At 61.4% G+C, this 21,527-nt stretch overlaps 1 protein-coding gene across 1 annotated transcript; it reads right to left on the bottom strand.

The window, feature by feature from the left end:
* Window positions 1–3,276: 3,276 nt before the first annotated feature.
* Window positions 3,277–14,248, bottom strand: SUSD3 (sushi domain containing 3). Its single transcript, XM_045883630.3, has 6 exons — window positions 14,067–14,248; window positions 13,652–13,794; window positions 7,885–8,073; window positions 7,363–7,507; window positions 6,620–6,775; window positions 3,277–3,821 (listed from the first exon to the last, which is right to left on the bottom strand). The coding sequence occupies exons 1-6, from the start codon at window positions 14,246–14,248 to the stop codon at window positions 3,626–3,628; spliced, it is 1,011 nt and encodes a 336-aa protein (XP_045739586.1). The 3' UTR covers window positions 3,277–3,625.
* Between the last annotated feature and the right edge of the window lie 7,279 nt (window positions 14,249–21,527).

Below are 21,527 nucleotides of genomic sequence, written 5' to 3'. Positions count from 1 at the left end.
AATCCCAAAACTCTTGGGCCTGGTTTTGGCGGTCACAGAACGGGAGCTGCCCAAACACTGGGAGCGAATTCCGCCGGGCTTCCCTGGGAGGCCCAGGCCGAGGGACTGCAGGGGCAGGGCCCCCTGGGGCAGGAGGGTCAGGAGGGTCACGGGTGCCGCCTGGGGTCCCTCCTGGCCTCTTGCTGGCCTGTGCGCTAGGGCGCGCCCCAGCCAGCTCCGGGCTCCAGGTGCTCCCTCCCACAGGGGCCTCCCAGTGGAATGCGGCCTGACCCCCTTTATTCCGCTTTCTGCACACTGTAATGGCTCCTAGCATTTACCTCTCGGTTGTTTCTCCCTCTAGAAGTAATCTCAGTGCCATAAGGGCGGGGTCTGGATGGGACTGCGGGGTTTCCCAAGCGCTCCCCACCTTCAGTGAGCGCCGGCTGGTGGCCAGCATTCCACCTTCACATCACTCCCCCTAAAGGATGAGCGGGGATACTGAGGCTCAAAGCGTTGGAGTCCTTGCCAGGCCAGGCCTCCCAGGTGCAGGATTCGCTTCAAGGGCCCCCCACCCAGTGCGCATGGCCCCGCGCCTCTGTGCCCTCCGGATGTGCCCTTCAGGCGAGCTGGGTGGAAGTGCATGGAGGGGCTGGGGTCTACCAGCCCTCTCCCCACCCCGAGAGCAGCAGGTGGTCGCGGCTCCCCACGTCAAAGGGCTGGCGGGACACTCCTCTCCTGGCTGGGAGCGCAGTGTCCTCGGCGCTTGCCCACTCCTGCACCCACCAGGTGCAAAGTGAGCACTCGGGCCGGCAGGACAATGGTCCTGGGCCGCTCTGCTGAGCACTGAGGGTCTCACACGGTAGACTGGATCGACCTGTGTGGGCTTTGCAGAGCTAACTGAAGATCCCCACCTGTCCCTGGACCTCAGGGATGCACTGGCCCTGACCCCTCCACCACCACCCCCCCAACTCCGCTTCCACCTCAGACATTTGCTTCTTTTGAATTCTGTCACTGTGGCATGATTTATGTGATCAGAGAGTAAATACAATTTTAAACTGGGCAGGGGATGCCCACCCCAGGTGATGTCTGCACCTGCTACCCGCTTCTCATTCAGGCCTCTTCTCAGCCCCTGCCCCAACAGCTCGGCAAAGTCACAAGGCAAACAAGAAGTAGGGATGCTGGCAGCTCCTCACACGGAGGGCTCATCTGCATAATTAATAAGGTCCTAGAAGTCAGAAAGAAGGGGGTCAACACTCCTGTATTCAGTGAAGGAGGAAGCAGCCTTGCGGGGCCACTCAATTCTGACCATGACAAGAATTTCATGTTTCATGGATCCAAGTGGCACAATCCAAGATCCTGATCAAACCCTGTGTGGGCCTGGCAGTGGGGAAGGCCCCACACCACCACAGGGCACCTCCCCAGGCTCTTGGTCCTGTCCTCCAGCACTTCCTGCTATCTCCCCACTAGAATGTCAGCTCCTAAGGACAGGGCCACACCTGGTCATGGTGCCAGGCATCTAGTACCTGCTCCAGAAATGCACTTAAAGCCTGACTAGATGAGCTGAAGAAAGAGGGGCTGGAGGCAGGAGGGGCGTGGGGTGCCATGGGCTGAGGGGCAGTCTGTGTGGCTGGAGCTGATCGTGCAAAGGGACAGTGGTGGGTGATGAGGGGGCCTGAGTGCTCAGGAGGAGCAAGGACGTTCTCCCACATTCTCACACCACCAAGGCCCACCATTCATTCCTTCAGTCTCTCATTCATTCAACACATGTCTCCTGAACACCTCCCGCATGCCCAACCCAGAGCTAGATTATTACAGGGAAGCTGGGGCCCTGCCCCAACAGAGGTCCCCTGATACAGACAAAACAAAGGAGGGATGGGGCGCCGAGCGCTAGGAAAAGCAAGAGGCTAGAGGCCTCCTGGAGGGGCTGCCCACCCCCAAGATGGCCCCACCATCCTCACATCCCGAGTCACGCCCTTCTGCAGTCTCTTCCCCCAGCGAGCCAGGCGGCCTGTGTGACTGGTGACCCGTGGTGGAGTGAGCTGGGTGCCCTCCGGGATGTAAGGTGCCCGTGGCTCTGCCCTTCCCTCCTGGGCCACCTGCTCCGGGGGAGCCGCCCCCACGTGCTGAGGACACGCAGGCCGCGCTGCGGAGAGCCTGGTGTGGGCAGGAGCGGAGGCCCCCAGCCATCAGCCGGCAGCAGCTGCCCGCGCGGGAGGGAATCTCCTGGAAGTGGGTCCCCGGCCCCGTCAAGCCTTCGGGTGAGACCACAGCCTCACGAGAGACCCCGAGCCAGAGCCACGCTGCCAAACCCCACCTGAAACAGAGTGGTAAGAAGTGATTATTGTTTTTGACCCACTATGTTTCGGGGTCATTGGTCACGTGGCAGCACACAAGGAATGCGATGGACATCGGAGCAGACACCTGGCTGAAGTGAGGGAGAGGTGCAGTCGACAGCGGGGAAGAGGATCATGCAGGAGCCCAGGCACAGATGACCTGAGCTTGAGAGACAGTCTGTGTGGCCGCAGTGGACTCAGCACCAGCAGTGAGGTCAGGGGGTGGCGGGCATGTGAGGCAGGGTCACGCAAGCCAGGCAGCCAGAGCCCATAGTCCGAGGCTGAGAGGAGGGTGTGCTGATCTCCAAACGGCTGCCTCCCCTTCCAGGCACCCCCAAGCCCTGACAGCAGGTCCCCCACCACCTCATCCTGACAAGCGCTAGGGCTGAAGAGGGCCTGAAGAGAGACAGGGAGAACTCAGAGCCTCGGCGGACTTGCTCAAGCCCCATAAGAGCCGTTTGCGACCACATCGTCGTCCCCCTCTACGGGATCAAGGCCACAGGGCAGCCTGTCATGGAACTGCTTTGACAAGACTGGGGTTGAGCAGCTGTGGGTTGGGGGGGCACCAGGATGGCTCTGAAGGTGTCCACCCCTGCCTGGTCCTCCTGCCACGCAGAAGGGGAGTCCAGCTGCCCCCTCAGTAGGTGGAAAGCAGCGGCCGTGATCAGGCATGACTTCCCAGGCCCCCAAAGGGCAAGGCTTGCACTCAGGACTCTCATCGTGGACACCAGCTACCAGGGTGCAAGGAGATCCAGGCCACTGGAGACGGCCAGCACCAGGAGCCCGCGAGCCCGGAGCAATTAAGAGAGCTATTCCACCCTCGAGGAAAACCTGCTTGACGTTCTGTTACAGAGACACAGGAAATTGAGACAGCAGTTTTCGCCTTCGTTTCTCCAGTGTTAGAATTGTTTATTTCACACCCCTCTCCCCTCATGGCTACTTGCAGGGAACAGATGCAGCACCCAGCCGGGTCCCTGCTCCCTCTCCACCATGCAAAGTGAGATTTGCTGAAACGTCCCCCAGTCTGTTTACAGGAGCCAGCCGGGGTGGGGGGGAGGGCGGGGGCTGCATGTGGTCCCAGAACCTCAGTGGTGGATCCAAGGACGCCCATCTACAAAAGCTGTCCAGCTGGGCTCCCCTGGGACAGAACAGCCCTTTGGAGTCCCCAGCCCAGCTCCCTGAGGGATCCCTAAACCCGGAAGCTGGTTTCACTGACCCATCGCAAGCTGGACACAGGTCGAGATGTAGGTGGCTGGTGGTGGGGTGGGCCTGGTCCTCCCCGTGTGGAGGGCAGTCTCCGGACTCTGCCTCAGTCACCCCGGGATGTAGGCCATGTGCTGTCTGGACATTCCTGCAGTGGGCCAGGAGGCAGGCGGGGCACCCCCCAGGTCCGCCGTGTGCACCATCACCTGGGCATGGGGTGAGCCCGCAGGACAACTGGTGGTCCAGGGGTCCTTGTCCACGCTGTGGGCCATGCCAGCCAGCTCTCTGGTGCCCTCACCCAGGTCCCTGCAGGAAGAGGAGGCAAGGCTTGGGAGAAGAGCAGGTACCCCGTGTAACCTTGACCCCATGATGGGCCCATGGGGCCTGGCCTTCCGTGGGCTTGGGGCAGGCTCAGAACTGCCCTGAGTCTGAGGAGGTCCCTCCACTAGTGCCCCTGCCTGGGCCTCAGACCCCACACCTGTACGAGGTACCTGGTCCAAGAAGCAGCATGCCCACCTTCCAAGGTGGGAAGGGACTTCTTGGGGTGGTGCTGAGGAAGGGGGCTCACTCAGAGTGTGCATAAACCCCAGGGGCCAGACTTCCTTGCCTGGCCTGGTTGCCCCGGGCAGAGAAGGGACACAGAGGTCCCAGGAATGTCTAGGGAGACACCCTTGCTCCTGGCAGGCTGTCCTCTGGTGGTCTGGGCCCAGATCGCCCGTCTGCATCTTCAGTTCCCTTGGGCATGCCACCCCCAACCCACAAAGGAACCCATTCTGCAGGCTGGTGAGACCCTGCCCCCACCCACGGGCCCCTCTCCTGCATACACTGGTGCACTGCTCCCTGCAGGCTGTGCACATCCCCCCCACCCCCCGGCTAAGATACTGTCTCTCTCCTCCCCCCACAATGCAGGCTCTCCCAATCTGTTCACCTCAGGCATCACCTCCTCCAGGAAGCGCCCCCCCCGATCTCTGCTCCCCCTCACACCTAATTCTCAGAAAAGCTCTAGGAAATAGTAGGAATTAAGAAGTTATCTTTTAGTTCAATGAGTAAGTGAATCCATTAATTAATTAGTGGAGAGGAAAGACTGCTTAGCAGGCAAGTCTATGGACAGCCTTAGTTCAAACCCAGCTTCACACTTAGTAGTTGTGTGTGACTCTGGACAGGCTTCTTAAAATGGGATGAAAACAGTGAACCCCCCATCCCCCAAGGTTAGAAGAGTGTCTGGCACGGTGGGAGAGCCGGGAAGCATCCAGGAAGCAGAGGCAAGGTCAAGGGCACACCCCACCTCCTAAAGACGGCTTTACCGCCCGCGGTGGGAGCCGCCAGGCACCGGGGCCTTGCCCAGGAGGGCACATCCGAGAGGCAGCCATTCCTCCCCCCCTGCACCGGCGCGCTCCCCAGCCGGGACACAGGACAGTCCGCCACAGGTCTGTAAGCAGGAGGCGCCACCGGCGGGGGTGACCGAAAAGCTCTGAAACCTGCCGAGGGGATGTGGCTTTTGGAGAAGGGGATGCGCTAGCCAAGACCGTGCAACACGGCTGGAGCGAGGAGGAAGGCTCTTGCAGCGGGCGGGTGAGGTTCTCTTGCGCAGGCAGGCACACAGAGCTGCCAGGACTGGCCGGTCACCAGCCAGTCACTCAGCAGAGGAGCCCGCAATAAAGCCAGCAATGCCAGCGGCACCAAAGGTGTGGGAGACGCTCTTCCTCAGCGTGAACCGAGGAGGTGCCTGTGAGCGGGAAGCCGGCACCTGCTGAGTAAGCCAGCGGACGACAGATCAGGACACCCGGAGGCGCGGCCCAGCTCGTGCTACGGGAGGAGGAACGTGGAGAGAAAAACATCCAGACCGTTTGGCCCCAACAGGCCATTCCCAGGATGGCCCCAAGTGTCGTCTTGGAAAAGAAAAACCACTCGATGTAAGCAGACATTCACCCAAACCCGAGTGCAGTGGGTGGAGCATTTGGGGTGAAGCTCGGGGGCCTCGGACGCCAGGGCAACACGGCGTGGCGTGGCGGTGGAAAGGGCGCAAGGCAGCGTCTCTGCCGAACCACCGCGATGTACGCCTGCTGCGGGACCTAAGGTGCATCTGGAGCTCCAGGGAGGGGACGGGAAATTGACCCCTTCCCACAGGCCCAGCACGCGGCTCGCAGACACGGGACCCGACAGCCATGCCAAGCCCACGTGGGGCGCCGTCTCCTGAGCCTCAGTGTCCTCATCTGTGCCTCAGACACAAGAGCAGGGAGAACGGTGATGGCCGGCACTCACGGAGCCCTCCCCCCGGCCCAGCCGAGACCCTCACTGTTGGAGCGAGGACACCGAGGGCCGAGCGGCCACCACACGGCATGGCCATCAGGTGGGGACAGGCGGAGGGAAAGGGCAGCCAGCCCCGTTTCTGAGTGCTGCCCTCCACCCCTTCCCTGGAGGCGCAGTGGGCCCCGGGCCACAGGTCAGAGGTCGTGGGGGCAGCAGAGTGGCCCCTCGCAGAGACCCCAGCCTGCGTGCCCGCGGGGCACCAGCCCGACCCGCGTCTGTGATCCGCACCTGCGCCACCACGGGGCACCTCGCAGAGACGCAGCCCGAGTGTGGCCGTGCGGAAGCTTGGCGGCCCAGGACATGGTCTCTGTGGGACCACAGGCCCAGAGCCCGCAAAAGGCAATGCCGCCATTTACGGCGCCCAGAGACCCCAGCCGCCAGTGCCACTTGTCCTCGGGGTCAGAGGGCACACGCTCAAAGCTAGCGACACTGGGAGGTGCTCTCTCTGCAGCCCACGTGCCGCCTCGACTGGGCTCCCTGAGTCAGAGAATGGGACGTCAGAGAACGTCCTTGTAACATCTCAGAAAGTGTGTGCATGTGTGCAGGAAGCGTGAGAGACAGGGAGCCCTGCTGGGCCCTCGGGAAGGGAGCTCACGTCTCTGCAGGTTTGAACTCCCAGGATAAAGGCCTCAGGTGCGGGGCCTGGACCCAGGGCTAGAAGGACCACCGGCCGCCGGCGCAGGGGTGGGAGCTGAGGCCCAGGTGAGCCTGAGCAGCGTGTGGGGTGGCAGAGCCCTGACCAGGCCAGGCCCCCCGCCCTTGCCCCGGTGCCCCCCTCGCCGCCCCGTGCGCACGTGGTGAAACTGTAGTTGTCATGCGCCTGGCCAGGCCGGCCCCCCGGCTCCCTGCCGCCGCCGCTGTTGCTGTTGTTCAGACCCTTGAGGCCGAGGTAGGCCGCCGGCGCCGTCTCCAAGTCCCCGGCTCTCAGCTGGAGCCACAGCTGGGTCGCCCTGGGGAGAGATTGGGGAAGGACACTCAGGACACCAAAACCTCTTCGGGGCGGCTCTGCTGCTGTGGCCGGAAGCTCTAGAGATGGCTGGCGCCAGCGGAAGCCGAACACCGAGCCCTGAATCGCACGCGCACAGAGGGGTCAGATGGCAGCTTGCACGTTGTAAATATTTTAGAGTAAGAAACATACAGAAAAGGCTACGTTACGGTGAAGAAGGAAAGTGGCGGTGGGTCAGCCTTCCAGCCGCCGGCGAAAACTCACCATCGCCGGTCAGCCCTGCTCGCCTGGCACAGCAGGGCGCAAGCCGCGAGCCGGCCCAGACTGAGGGAGAACCAGACCAGCCCCGCGTGCTCGGCCCGGTCAGGACCAGACCAGCCCTGTGTACACGACCGTGAGGCTCCGTGAGCCGTGGGATGCAGAGACCCCGGGCGCCCCGGGGCAGCGCCTGGCTCAGTTCCCTGAGCAGCCAGGGCGGCCCCCGTGTCCCCACACGCCCGCAGGAGGCCCCGGCGCGGACAGCGGGTGCCTGTCAGGAGCCTCTGCCTTGGGCCCTGGCAGCGGGGGGCGGGGGCCGCAGGGCCAGCGTACCTGTCGGACGGCTGCTCGCTCCTCTTCATGCACTTCATGAGGCAGCAGGTGAGGAAGGCCATGGACATGAGCAGGATGATGGCGCAGCTGACAATGGAGGCGATCACGGCCACCTTGAAGCCAAAGGTCTCGTACGGCGGCACAGCTGCAAGGGACATAAGGCCACCTCCTGCGCGGGGCTTGCCGAGGCCCTCAGCAAGCCCTATCCCGTGGGGGTGGTGGGAGCTGTGCAGAGTGTTGTCGGTGGGGTTATCAGGGAACACTGCCCTCTAAGAAAGGGGTGTTCGGGCAGGGCTTTGGAGGGTGTGTAGGAGTTCACAGCTGCACACTGGAAACAGCTCTGACAGCGAGGTCAGTGGTGGTCCCTGGTCCCCACACGCTGCAGCCTGGGCCCCAGATGCCTGCACACAGCCCACGGCCTGCTTCCACAAGGTCGCAAGCCGGCACAACCCTCTGGGAGCCTATGGGCCGTCTCAGGTGACTTTCCGGAAGGGCTCAAAGGCTGGGGGGAGCAGGCCTCACATTTGCACACGGGGATCACGGAGGACCACTCGGCGGCACTACCCTTCCAGGCGCAGGTCAGGAGGCCGGACCCAACCATCTGGTGGCCTGAGGGGCAGTGGAACACGATGACGGTCCCCACAGAAGTGCCGTTGCCGCGGAGGACTTGGAGGGTGCCCCGTGGGGGTGGCCACACACGTGCGCATGCGCCTAGGGAAGAAAAGAGGAGAGATGGCGTGAGGACCCCATCCTGGCGGGCGGAGGGTGGGCAGGAGCCCCGCCAGCCGCGTGACGCTCCAGAGAAGGTCCCACGGCCCAGACCACTGGGTGTGGCAGCCATCCGGCCGGTGGCCCAGAGACAGATGCAGAGCGGATCCCCACAGTAAGCGAACTCTAGGGGTTCCGAAGACCACGGTGTTGAAAACGTAACTTTGTGTCAGAAGACAATAAAGGCAAATTCAGGTGACCCTTGAACATGGTTTGAACGGCTCGGGTAGACTTGATACGGGACTTTTTACAGGACAGAACTGTCCGCGTATTTCCCTTACTCGCGACTTTCCCAACGTCGTTTGCTTCTCTCCCGCTCCCTTTACTGTAAGAACACCGTACGTAACACATCTAACACACAAGCTACATGTCTAGTGACTGCTGGTGTGATCGGTGAGGCTTCGGTCACCAGGAGCCAGCAGTGGTAAAGTTTTGGGGGAGCCTGAAGTTACAGCTGAATATCAGCTGCATGACCCTGTGATGTTCAAGGGTCAACGGCACATAATTAGCATCTAAGCATAGCTCTGAAGGCAGAGTCCAGAAAAAAGGGAGGGACAGTGTGGACAGTGTGAAGAGTAAACAGGAAAACTTCCAATAATGGAAGAAACAGGAAAAGATATTTGGAGAACAGAGGACAAAGGTTCAACCCATGTGCGATCGCACACACCCACACAAACGGAACGTCCCTGTGAACAGGAACGGCTGATGTGGGACGCAGCCCCTCACGGAGGAAATGCAAGGAGCCAAGCACAGGAAAGAACACTAGTCCTTGCAGTGCTGGGGAGAGCTAGTCTTCCCCCCTCACGCTGGTAAAAAGGAAGAGAAAAAAGACCCACGGCGAAGGTCCTAGGGCCCGGAACACCCGCTCTGGGACTCGGCTGGTGGGTGCGGATCCAAACCTCCCTGGACGAGTCTGGGAAAATGTTAAGAGCCTTGTGTCGTGTGTATCCTCCAAGAATTTAGCCAAAGGAAAGACGACGAATCTGCAGCCAGGATTTCTACACCAGGATGTTCGCTCCCAAGCGTACGCAGAAGAGTGGGGGTTGGAAACCACCATGTACCCTGCTGTGGGGCCGGGACAGGGAATCCAGGAACATCCTGGCGACAAATGCCACCATGCTGCCCTACGTGAGGGCACAGAGACAGGCTGAATGAAGCAGCAATCACAGCACTTGTATAAAATAACCACAACGACAATAGCTGGCACTTCCCTGGAGCCTACTGCGTGCGGGACGCTGAACCCACACCTTACATGCATTAACACATCAATCTGCACAGCACCTTCCTGGGGAGCTGCCATTCTCCCCACCCGACAGGTCAGCAAACCGAGGCACAGGGTGGTTAAGTCACTTCCCGAGGTCACAGGGCAGGGATTCGGAACCAGGCAAGGTGGCTCCAGGCCAGCTTCTCAACACACGTGTGCACACAGACACACACGTGCAGAGACACACACGTATGCAAGATACACATGCATGCAAGACACACACATGCACACAGATACACATGTGTGCAAGACACACGCACACACAGGCAGAGACACGCATGCACAAACATAAGTGTGCAGAGACATGCATGCAGACACACATGTGCCCAGAGACACACGCACGCAAACATACATGTACACAGACACACGTGTGCCCAGACACACATGCACACTGGCATGCATGCACACAGACACACATACGCCCATACGTGTGCGTGCACAGCGCGCGCACACACGTGTGCAGACGTGCATGCACATGTGTGCACACAGACACATGCACCCAGCCAATGCCCAGGGGAGGCACCAGGCGTGACGTTCTGCGGCCCACTTGGCATGCCATGACCCGCCAAGCTCCTGCACTCCCCAGCCTGCTCATCACGTGGCTTTCCCCGTGTTCTGACGTTAGCACCAGGCCTCCCTCCTTCACTTGCTCCAGCCCCAAAACTTAGAGCCCTCCCCGACTCTTTTTCTCAATCCACGGCCAATTCACCAGCAAACCCTGTGGGCTGTGCTTTTAAAATCTATACCCAGGACATCTGCAGGGAGCTGGAGCGCCCCTCTCAGCACCCCACTTCACACAGGCTGTGAGGGCCGAGCACACCCAGGATGGGCCAGGGCAGTGGCTCTTCCTCGGACCGGCCACAGCTGCGCACGCACACCCCCCGCACAGCGCGTCACATGTCTGCGCACAACCAGCCCCGTGCAGGGGGAGGCCAGGCCACCCGTTGTCACGCTGTGAGGGCGAGGCTGCGAAGGGGGCAGCGGCCTGAGCATCGGCCCTGTGGGGGGCAGAGCCAGGCCTTCCGCCCGCCAGGAAAACAGCAGGAGCCGTGGCTGCCCGACCCCTGGCTGTGCGCAGTGACCGTGAGGGACGGCGCCTGGCTGGGCTCTGCCGGGCTGCAAGTGCTCGGCCCCACCGGGAACCTGGAGGGGGGCCCACAGGCTGCAATGTGGGGGAAAATGTGAGCCGGGGGCCTTATGCTTTGTGCACTTTGTTGGGGGGCTGACTCCCGGATCAGCTCAGACGACGCTGGGCACCTAATGGGTGCTTCGTGCCCGTGAGCAGGGCTGTCCCTCACTCCCTCACAGATGGGGAAACTGAGGCACAGCAAGGCTGGACAGTGCTGGGCCTCCCCGTGTGCAGGTGTCCATCACCAGCGTCCCCACCACCACCAGCAATGCAGCTCTCATAGAATGTTCCGGTCAGAAAGCACCCTCACTCCTGGCCTGGTGCAGCACTCATAAGCATCCCAGGGGACAGCGCAGAGGAGTCCTTATCCCCACTTTTCTGCGAGGACACCGATCTTGCGGAGATGGCGGACGCCACGGGGAGGGGCCCAGAAGTAACACCGCAGCATAGCAGGGCTGCCTCTCCCGCATAGACCACACTTACGTATCAACAACAGGGTCCAAAGTCACAACAGAAAAGTACGGGGCACTCAGAACAGAAAAACAAATGTCTTAAGAACCAGGGGTAGGGCAATGAGTTAAAAAAAATTAAATAAAAGGCATTCACATCGGAAAGGAAGAAGCAAAACTTCACCATCCAATGACATGATCTTGGATCTAGAAAAATCCCCAGGAATCTAGTAAAAACCTGCAGAAAGCAATAGGCAATTCCCACGGGGCCGCAGGAGACAAGACTGACACACGGAAATCCGTGTATTTCAGCACAGCGGCCGTGAACAGCCTGGATGTGAGACGGAGACGGCAATCCCACTTACTTACGTAGGATAAACTGAACAAAAGAAGGGCAAAACTCAAATCCTGGAAACTCTAAGACATTGTTGGCGGAAATAAAGGTCCTGAACGAAGGGGAAGCCGCCCACCCCTTCGGACCGGGAGACGGACCCAGTGGGGACCAACGCTAGCCTCCACTCATCTGCACACAACACGGCCTCTACAGAGTCCCAGCTGCCGCCCCCCAGAAACCAACAGGCTGGTCCCAAAATTCAGAAGGACTTGCAGATGGAGCCCACACAAAAACTATCTCGAAAAAGAACAAAGTTGGAGAACTCACAGTTTCCTATTTCACAACTTTCCACAAAGCTACAGTGACAAAGGGACAGACATTGAGGCCAATGGAGCAGAACTGAGAGCCCAGAAATAAACTCGTATTTACAGCGAAGCAAGTTTCGAAAAGCGTTCCAAGACAACTCGGGGGGACGAGCGCAGTGCTCCAGCGATCAGTACTGGGACGACAATACCCATGTGCTACGTAGAGCTGGCCCTCTGCTCACACCGTACATGAAAACTAACGTGAAGTGAATCACAGACCCAAATATAAGAGCTAACTCTTAGAGGAAAGCGGAGGGGTGAATCTTCCTGACCTTGGATCAGGCGATGATTTCTCAGATACGACACCAAAAGACAAACAACAAAAGCGAAAAACAAATAAACGGGACTTGATCGAAATGAAAAACGTTTGTGCTTTAAAGGACAGGATCGAGAAAGTAAAAAGACAAGCCACAGAGCACGAGAGACCATTTGCCAATCGCACCTCTGGTAAGGGGATTGTATTCAGAATGCAAAAATTGTTACTAATTTTTTAAAAGATTTTATTTATTTATTTGTCAGAGGGAGCGAGAGAGAGAGAGAGAGAGAGAGCACAAGCAGGGGGACGGGCAGAGGGAGAAGCAGACTCCCCGCGGAGCAGGGAGCCCGACGCAGGGCTCAGTCCCAGGACCCTGAGATCATGACCTGAGCCGAAGGCAGACGCCAAACCGACTGAGCCACCCAGGAACCCCTAAAAAATTATTATACTGAATTATAAAAGGGAACCAAATTTAAAAATGGGCAAAGGATCTGGATGGACTCTAAAGATAGACCAGTGGCCCACGGAAAGATGCTCAGCATCCGTCGCCTTCAGGAAAGCGCTAATCAGGTCAGGGAGGGACTGTCTCACATCCACAAGCACCCGTATGTGAGACAGAGGGTGGCGGGTGTAGCAGGGGTGTGGAGAACCCGAGGCCTCGCGCGGCAGGCGGGCACCCAGCACTCACACGGAGAGTCAGCGCTCAGCACGTGATGCCGCGACGCCCCGCCCAGCTCCCGAGCGGAGAGATGAAGACACATCCACACAGACTTGTACACACACGTTCCCGGCAGCGTTATTCACAACAGCCGAAACGGAGAAACTGCCCTCGTGTCCGCCAACGGATGAACGGATAAACGGCATATAGCACAAGCCACACCGGAATATCAAAGGAGAGAGGCACTGACCCACCGTGCGGCGAGCGGCCACCAAACCTCACGTGGTCTGACTGCATTTCTGTGAACCGCTCGGAAGAGGCCAATCCTCAGAAGGAAAGCGGCTTAGCCAGGGGCGGGGAAGAGCCGGCCACGGCATGCACGGCTTCGTTCTGGGGCGATGAAAGCGTGCTAAAGCGGACCGTGGTGAGGGCTGCCCGATCCGCAAATGTACCACAAGCCACCAAGCCGCACATGTTAAATATCGTATACTTCAAATGGGTGAATCATATGGAACATGAATTATATCTCAATAAAGCTCCCAAACAATTTCAGGAAAGTACTTCTGTCAATCAAAGAAATGCAAAGTTAAAATGCGAGGGATTGTTTTTGGCCTGTTGGCTTGGCCAACATTAAAAAGACTAGCCTACCAGGGCGGGCAGGGGATGGAAGGGCGTGTACACACCACCTGCCCTGTGCCCGGACCTGGACGCTTCCCACTCACGCTTGCTGGCCTGGGGGTCCCCAGTGGGACGCAGACTCTGAATCCAGAGTCAGCTCTTAACTGACCAAGCTCTGCCCCGAAGACGGCCATGGGGGAGGGAATCAACGCAGTCACGAATGAATGGAAGGATGCCCGGAGTCAGCGGCCCCCACCAGGATCCCTGGACCTGGACTCCTGCTGACCTTCCGGGCAGGGCAGTTTGGAAGCGGGTAGATAGAGCGTGGCAGCCACAGGCCAGCCACGTGGCCCCTTCCGCAGGGTCACCAGGCCCCAACACTTGCCAGACCCCGATTTAGAGCTGTCACTTCTGCATTCTTGTGTGGCTCGGCAGCTTCCTTCAGTACCGCCCAGCATGGCCCTCGGCGAGGGGAGGGGGCTGAGCCCTGAGGGTGCTCGCAGCGGTCTGCCCGGGTCTGCCCAGCCCCCGCACCCGGTCTGTACAGCTAGAACTTTCTCAAGAAGGCCAGGTGTCCCCGGGATGGAGCCGCTGGTGAAAGGTCCAGGGTCAGGGTCAAGCTGGAAGGCGTGGTAACAAATCCCTTCAACTCTGCGGTATGTCCGAGGCAAGCCGGGGAAAGCGCCCCAGCAACCGTCACTGCTGCATGTAACCGGGTGGCCCACTCTGCCCCCCAAGGCCCAGCCCAGACCCCTACCCCTCGGGCTCTGCCGGCCCCAGGAAGCAGGCAGCAAGCCGGCTCTGCACCGCCCCCGACCAGCTGGGTGACCCCATCACTCCGCCGCTCTGGGCCTGGGACCCACCTGTAGGTGCGGCAGCGGGCCGGGGGCTGGCGGGCCTGCCCCAGACAGTGCAGCCCCAGCAGGGAAACCACGACTGCCGTCTGGGACACAACGCGCCCTGGCGTGTGCACAGGGTTGGGGGCAGGGCCTGTGTCAACAGTCACATCCTGTGCTGCGGCCAGTTCCGGGGCCAGGGTGCCCATCCTCGGTTTCACCACCTGGCAGTGCTCCTCCCCAAGTGCTCCGAGCCGTGACGGTGGGAGATGAGGGGCGTCAGAGCGGGGAAGGGGCCGCGCTGACCTGCAGACCCTCCACGGCGCACCCCCAACGCAAGACGGGAAAAAGGATGTGGGGCTCACCCCGCGAGGCTCCGAGACTCAGAGCGGTCCTGGCCCCCTCCCCAGCCCTGTGGCCTCAGAATCTGCATTTCCTGGCAGCGAGGGGAGCTCGTACCCCTCAGAGCGGGGGAGCCGAGCCACCAGCACACGTGTGCTGCTTGAACACTTAAAAACACAGGCCTGAGGAAATAATCCTGGTGAGTGAGGGGTGGGTGAGGAGCCCTGCCCACAGCCTGTCCTGCAGAGGAGGCCAGGCTGGGAGCTCAGGCCCCCGTAAGCCCAGAGCCTGGAGGGGAGGCGGAGGACAAGCAGGAGGGCTCCTGCTCTGTGGGAACGCGCCCAGCCCCCAACCTCAGGGCCTCTCCACAGGGTCAGACTCGGCTCCACCGTCTCCCGGACCCAGGTCCTCGCTCAGACTCCATGTCCCCATCTGCAAAACGGGGTGACCTGCCCCCCAGGCTCATGAGAAGAGGAGGACCACCCCATGGAAACCTTAGAACTGCGCCTGGAGCTCAGAAACTGTCCCCTGGGAGGGGCTCACTGCCTCATTCTGACCCTCTAGTCCATGGTACCCAAGACACCTCCACCTGCCCCCCTCCCAGCCCCAGTATCCTACATCCCTTCCCTGGGATGAAGTCCAGCTGCGTCCTGGGGTCCAAGTTCTTCCCCCATCGCCCATGTGTGGCTGGCGAAGGGCCGGTGGGGGAGGCTGGCTCAGAGCAGGGGCTTAAATGATTGTTGAGTGGCTGACTGGGTCCTCAGCCCACCACGGAGGCCACCCTTCCACTGCCCACAGGCCCCCGCTGGCTCTGGCCAGTGCAGGGGTCTCCTGCATCCCTTCCCTGGGCTGAGCCCGTTTTCCAGACGAGGAAGCTAAGGTCCACCAGCATCTACCCAAGGCCCCGGGGTGTCCACTGGCAGGGTCAACACAAGACTTTCCACAGGACTCGTGACACACAGCCAGGACAGGGCAGGGAGGTGGCACATGCCAAAGGGCTACTGGGGATTCGGACACACCTACTCAAGACCCCCTCCCAGAGACATCCTGAGGAGTCACCAAGGCCTGGCGGCTCGGCCAGCTGGCTCCAGCGGCCGTGTCCCCGAGACACTGTAAACTCAGCCTCTGCTCACAGCCCTCACTGACCCCTCCCCAGCCCGGAGACCCCCGGGCCCCTCACTGGCCCACCAACAGCCCCTCCCTTGATGTCTAAGAGGCAAATCCCATCTTCTCCCGTTCCCGCTGAAAACCCTCAGATACCCCGGCCCCTGGACGGCCCTCCCCCCTCGACTGGCCCAGACACTGGACGCTGCACCCCCAGCCCCTCCCTGGCTAGACCAACACACCCCTCAGCCTTTGCTGCATTGTTCCTCAGGCCCTTTATGGCATCTCTCCCTGTCTCTTTTTTGCTATGCCCAAATATATCTTAAAGGAGGAAAAACACAGTGAATGCATTTGTTGCAAAGAAGACACAAACCCAAACCAAACCCCGTGGGCTCCCTGGACAGTGAAGGGCAGACCTGCCCTTGAATGGCCGCATCTCCAGCCGACCCCCCCTCGCACACTGAAGGGAGCAGGGCCTGACTCAGGTGCTTCCCCCGCCCAGCCCGCATGGCCAGCAGGGTGAAGAATAAGCCTCTCTTGTTAATCTTTTATCAGGAACCTTGGACCACAGGCCCGCCCCTCCCATCCTCCCTCCTGGAGACCACGCTGCCCTCAAACCCTGACCTCACCTGCGGGGGCCCCAGGTAAATAAGTTACCTTTCCCATTTCTGCCAGAGGAACACTGGAGATGGGGGAGGCAGGCCGCAGGGACAGCCTATCGTGGGCCTGGGTCTCTGCACCACTGGGGGGTTGCTTCTTGCTCTGAGTCTGTTTCCCCCAAATGGAGAGGGAAACCTGAGGAGAAGAGTTTAAAAGGGTGACCTGCACATACACAGGTGTTCTGTGGAGGGTGGGACCCCCCCCCCGACCCCAGCAGGGGGCAGCCACACGTGGGAGGCCCACAGCCCTGTGTGTCTTCAGGCAAGACACTCGCCCTCTGGGAGCACGTCTCCTCTCCCCGTGGAGGGCGGGCCGGACCTCGGCCACGGTGGAGACGGGTCACCCAGGGACTTCCCTGGCGGCTGGCCGGCCAGCTCACACCAGCGGAATACAGTCTTCCAGAGCAGAACCAGGCTGATTCCCACCCTCTCAGGGGAGAACATCGAGGCTCTGCCCGCACCTGGAAGGAGGCCGAGCTGGCCTTGGGGGAATAGAGGCTACATCTGGATTCCCACGGCGTGCCCCGAGCCTCAGTCTCCCCTCTGTGAAGGAGAGGGCGCAGGTCAGCTGTACGGCAGGGCCGTAGGGGTGCCGCCCAGGGCACACCCTCACCATCCTGGGTCCTCCTGCTGCCCCCTTCCAAGGCCCCTCCTTCAAGGCCTTCCAGAGGTTGGGGGGGGTCACCTCCGGCTGCTGGAACCCTGTGTCCCTCCTACAGGGCTGCGTTCCTACACAATCTCCCCCATCAGGGAGTTGCTGGAGCTGCCCTGGGACCAGGGCCAGAGCCAGCGGGGGCCTGTGGGCAGTGGAAGGGTGGCCTCCGTGGTGGGCTGAGGACCCAGTCAGCCACTCAACAATCATTTAAGCCCCTGCTCTGGGCCAGCCTCCCCCACCGGCCCTTCGCCAGCCACACATGGGCGATGGGGGAAGAACTTGGACCCCAGGACGCAGCTGGACTTCAACACCTACCCTCAGGAAAGCAGAGTAATGTGTCCGTTCTACGACTGCAGCAAAAACACCCCCCACTGCTATGTTTCAGGGAGTGCCAAAGTGTCTCCAAAAGACCCCACACACATCCCTTCACAACCCCACAGGGACAAGAGGGCACCCATTTCACAGCTCAAAAGACCGGGGCCATGGGGCCGGGGAATGGTGGAGTCTGGATGGACATGTTACCCGGTAGCAGAACGACCATGGCCAGGGTGGGTGCACAAGCCCCCCCACCCCACTCTGCCTGACCTGTCCACAGCCTGGGGGCAGGTAAACAATGTCCACCACTTAGCACAAGGGGAAACTGAAGCCAGAGGCAGAGAGACGCATCGCAGTCAGAGGGGGCTTCCGACCCAAATGCTGGAGGAGGACTCAAGGGCTGGGAGCGCCCCCTCCCCAGGGCTCTTGTCCGGGAGAAGGCTGAGCTGTAGCTGATCAGCAGGGGTGGGGCAGGCCCAGAGGGCAGGGACTGGCCCCTGAGAGCCCCCCCCCCACGCTGAGTTCTCAGCAGTCTTTTGTATGCAAACACAGCAGGGCCCCGCCACCCCGCTGCCCCGCTGCGCAAGTCCCTCCACCTCTTGGTCAACACCCAGCTTCGCAGGCAGACAGCGCTGCAACAAAACCACAGGGTCCTCGGGAACCACCCAGCCAGGGGCAGGTCTCAGCTCCTGCTTCGCAAAGCTGAGCACCTCTGCTCTGCTGGCAACTTACCTCCTTGGGCCTCAGTTTCCCCACTGGAGAACGAGCTGCCCGCCAGGCCCCGCGCCGGCCCCCAGCGTGGCAGGTGTCCTTGTTTTAGGCCGGCATGGCTGCTCCACCAGGCCCACCTTCCACGAGAGCGAAGAGCCCAGTCCTGCCCCTGGCCTGGGGCGCAGGTGTGCAGAGACCCTCAGGCTCAAGGGGGAGGGGCAGCGTCCACTAAAGGGAGGCCCTGGGAGATCTGGTTCTGCTTCCACAAGGGTTAGGCTTTAGACGCGTTCGTGCAGCAAGGCCAGCTCTCAAACCCGGGCCTTCGGAGGGGGGTCCTACACCCCAGCCAAAGCACGACGGTGAACCCTCGTCAAAACCCTCTCGAAATCAGTCACCAAGTAAGCTAACTGCCCGCCCAGCCTCCTTCCGGAGACCTCGGGCCTCGTCCCGGGGCTGGCAGCCGCGGGACCTCGGGCAGGCTCGCTCTCCAGGCTCAGTTTCCCCACCTGTGAAGTGGGGTTGGGGGGCCAGCCAGGAGCACGTCCCCGCAAAGACAGGCGGGCTCCCCACGTCCGCCGCGCCGGCTTCCCCGGCACCGAGCCGGCCGCGCCGGGAGAGGGCGCGCACCTGGGCGGGTGGGCGGCTGCGCGCCGCCGCCTGGTTTCGGACCACCTGCAGTCGGGCTTCGGCTCTGCTGGGGCGCCGGCTGGGCCGGCCGAGAGGGTAGCGGAGGCGCGTTCTCGGGCGGCTGTCCGGCTGGGGGCCGTCCCGGACCCGGCTGTGCGCCCTTGCGCCCGCGGCTGTGCGCACCCCCTCCCCGCCTCCGCCATGCCGCCCGCCTCTCGGCTTCCCTGTCCGTGAAATGGGTGCAGAGCCCCGCCCGTGGCCCGCAGTCCCAGCGCTCACCTGTGCGGTTCCCCGGGGCGGGCTCCGCGTCCCCTGCGCGCTCCCCGGGCCTCGCCCTACGGCGAGGGGTCGCGGCCGCCCCGGGCATCCCTGCGCTCGGCGGTGCTCTGCGGGGACTGCGGGGCCCGAGCCCGAGGGGCGGGGCAGTCCTGGACACGCCCCCCGGGGCCCCGCCCCATGGGCCTGGGGGCGGGGCCGGCCCCGCGGGAGCCCCAACCCCCAAGGGGCCAAGCTGGCTGTGCAGGAAGTCTCGCTCCACGGCCTTGCACGGGCTTTGCCCTCGGCTCCCGCCCCTGCGAGCACCCGGTCCCCCAGGCCAGGTGTCTTCCGTGAGGGGCACACTGGGACCCCATCTGTGTCACCGTAGGCCAGGCCCTCTGAGCTAGGGGTCCTAGGTCTTCACTGAGGAACTCCGGGCACTGGGGGCAGATTCAGACCCCTGGGCTCTGGCTGTGCCCCCACCTACACACCCGGGGGACCTGCCCTCTCCTGGCTCGCCCCCTCCAGCTCAACTCCCTTGGGTCGTGGTACCGGGCTGGGTCCGGAGCTGCGGCCCGCCCCTTCCTCACCCCAAACACCGCCCAACCCAGGCACAGTGCCCTGCCCTGGCAACCGCCCAGGGGGCTCTCCTACCATTGACACAGGAGCTGAGGCAGCTCTGCGTGGCTCAGGGCTGCTGCTGAGTAGGCTTGTCGCCCTGCAGAGCAGGGGGAAGCTTCCTTAGCCGAGAGAACAGCAGATGCAAAGGTCCTGAGGTTGGAATGTTTTGGAAGCTTGAGGAACAGCCAGAAGTCTGGCGGCTGGCTCAGGAAGTCTGGGAAGGTGGCCCAGGTGGACAGGACTGGCTCTGGAGGGCCTGGCAGGTGGCAGCAAAGAGGTGTTCTCCTGGGACCACAGAGTAGTGTTCCAGCAGAACAGTTCCCCCACCCCACCTGCTCTCCTAGCCCAGTAGAATACGTGAGGGGCATGCCCCTATCCTGGGTGGGAGTTGCTTTCACCCCATAATATCTCCTCCCCACTTCAGACCGGTGAACCACACATGATGAGTTCTTCGATTCCCTTGACCAAGCAGGTGTTTCCCATTTGCCACATTGGGAAGCCAGGTGAGTCCACAGGGTTCCCTCCAGACCGTGCTAGGGGCCTGGAGCCCCAGAATTCCCTTCCAAATGCCCCCCAGCCCATCTCCAGGGCTTGCACACAGGGCTGGGAGGGGAGGCGGGATGGCTTCCAGTAGCCCAAAATGCAGAATTGAGCCTGGCCACTTAGGGTGTGTATGTTTTCTGGGGCTGCTGGAACAGGGGGCCATGGGCTGAGTGCCTTAGGGCAACAGCAATGTGCTCTCGGGGTCCTGGGGGCCTGAAGTCTAAGATAAGGTGTCAGCAGAGCCTCCCCTCCAAGGGCGCCAGGAAGGATCTGTTCCGGCCTCTCTCCAGCTTCCCACAGTTCCTTGGCTCATGGCAGCAGCATTCCAGACTTCATGTGGCCGGCTGTCCCTTTGTACGTTTCTGTCTCTGTGCCCAAATGTCCCCTCTTCTACAGGGACACTAGTCTTACTGGATTATCGTCAGCCCTTTTGACCTCACTGTAACTTGGTCACCTGGAGAAAGATGCTGTCTCCGAACACTGCGTGTTCTGGGGTGCTGGGAGTTAGGACTCCTGCACTTGACTTTTGGGGGTGGGGTGGGCACAGTTCAGCCATAACAGATAGTATCAAGGTCGGGGACAGACATTTTTCTTGGTGTGTGGCTTGGTTGTGTGTTCTGGGTGTTCAAGTATGTGGTGTTGGACAGCTAGGGGCGGCCGAGGACCTCTGCCATATCCCATGGGAAACCATGTCCCTCGTCACGGGCCAGGGCACCCATTGCCATCAAAGCCGTCTCCACAAGCAGGAGGCACTGGGGCACTGGGGTTGGTTCTAGAAGTGAATCCACGGCCGATAGGAGCCACGAGCTGGGCTGCCCCGTCCACCGTTTCCGGGGCCTCTTGGAGAGCCCAGCAACACTAACTGTGTGCAGGGAGGGAAACTGAGGCCCAGGAGGGAAGGCACTTGGCCCACCTCAGATGACCAACTGCCTGGACCACCCCCACCCCGCCCGACACCTCATGCCCCCATGTGGGGCGGGGACCATGGCGCTAACGGCCTCCCCCCCGTGCCACGGGCCTTAATGTTCTCATCTGAGGGACAGAGAAGGTTGCGCCACCCTCCTGATACCACGGAGGCTGTGACATGATCCGTGACGGACCTGTGCCGTGGAGGGGGCCACACAGGCCCCACTGGTGTTTGCACTTACTCCCCTCCCCACCTGCCCCTGGCTCTCCCAGCTGCTCAGGGCCCCAGCCTCCCCGTGTCCTGGCCCAGACTGGGAGCAGTGCCTGGACTGTGCCCGGCCGTGTCTCTCTGCCCTCGGGCGGCAGCCTCCTCCTCCAGGAAGTCCTCCCTGCTTACCTGCCCCTACCAAGCCGGTCTCTGTGTGTGGGACCTCAAAGCCTGTACTGTGTCTAAAACAGAGAGGACTGTGCCACCCGCTGTGCCAAGATGAGGCCAGGAAGGAACTTGTGGGCGGCTGCTGGAGAGGCAAGAAGAGCCCAGCACAGAAGCCTGAGGAACTGATTGCAGCCTTGGCCTCTCTGCGTTTGGGGTCTGGCCCACACCCTACTACCTGCTCCCCGTCTCAGTTTACAGCTGGGAGCAGACAGTATGCTAGAACATTTGTGCAATGAAGGACCTCGTGGAAAGGAACCAGGGAGAGGAGAGCCATCTGAGGCCCTGGTCTCAGTGTTCTGCTCTGTAAAGTG

The sequence above is a fragment of the Mirounga angustirostris genome, unplaced genomic scaffold (genome assembly GCF_029215605.1).
Source record: "Mirounga angustirostris isolate CCGP_5_RB_7025 unplaced genomic scaffold, mMirAng1.0.hap1 SCAF_15, whole genome shotgun sequence".
Lineage (NCBI taxonomy): Eukaryota > Metazoa > Chordata > Mammalia > Carnivora > Phocidae > Mirounga > Mirounga angustirostris.
This window is presented reverse-complemented; position numbering and strand designations above follow the sequence as displayed.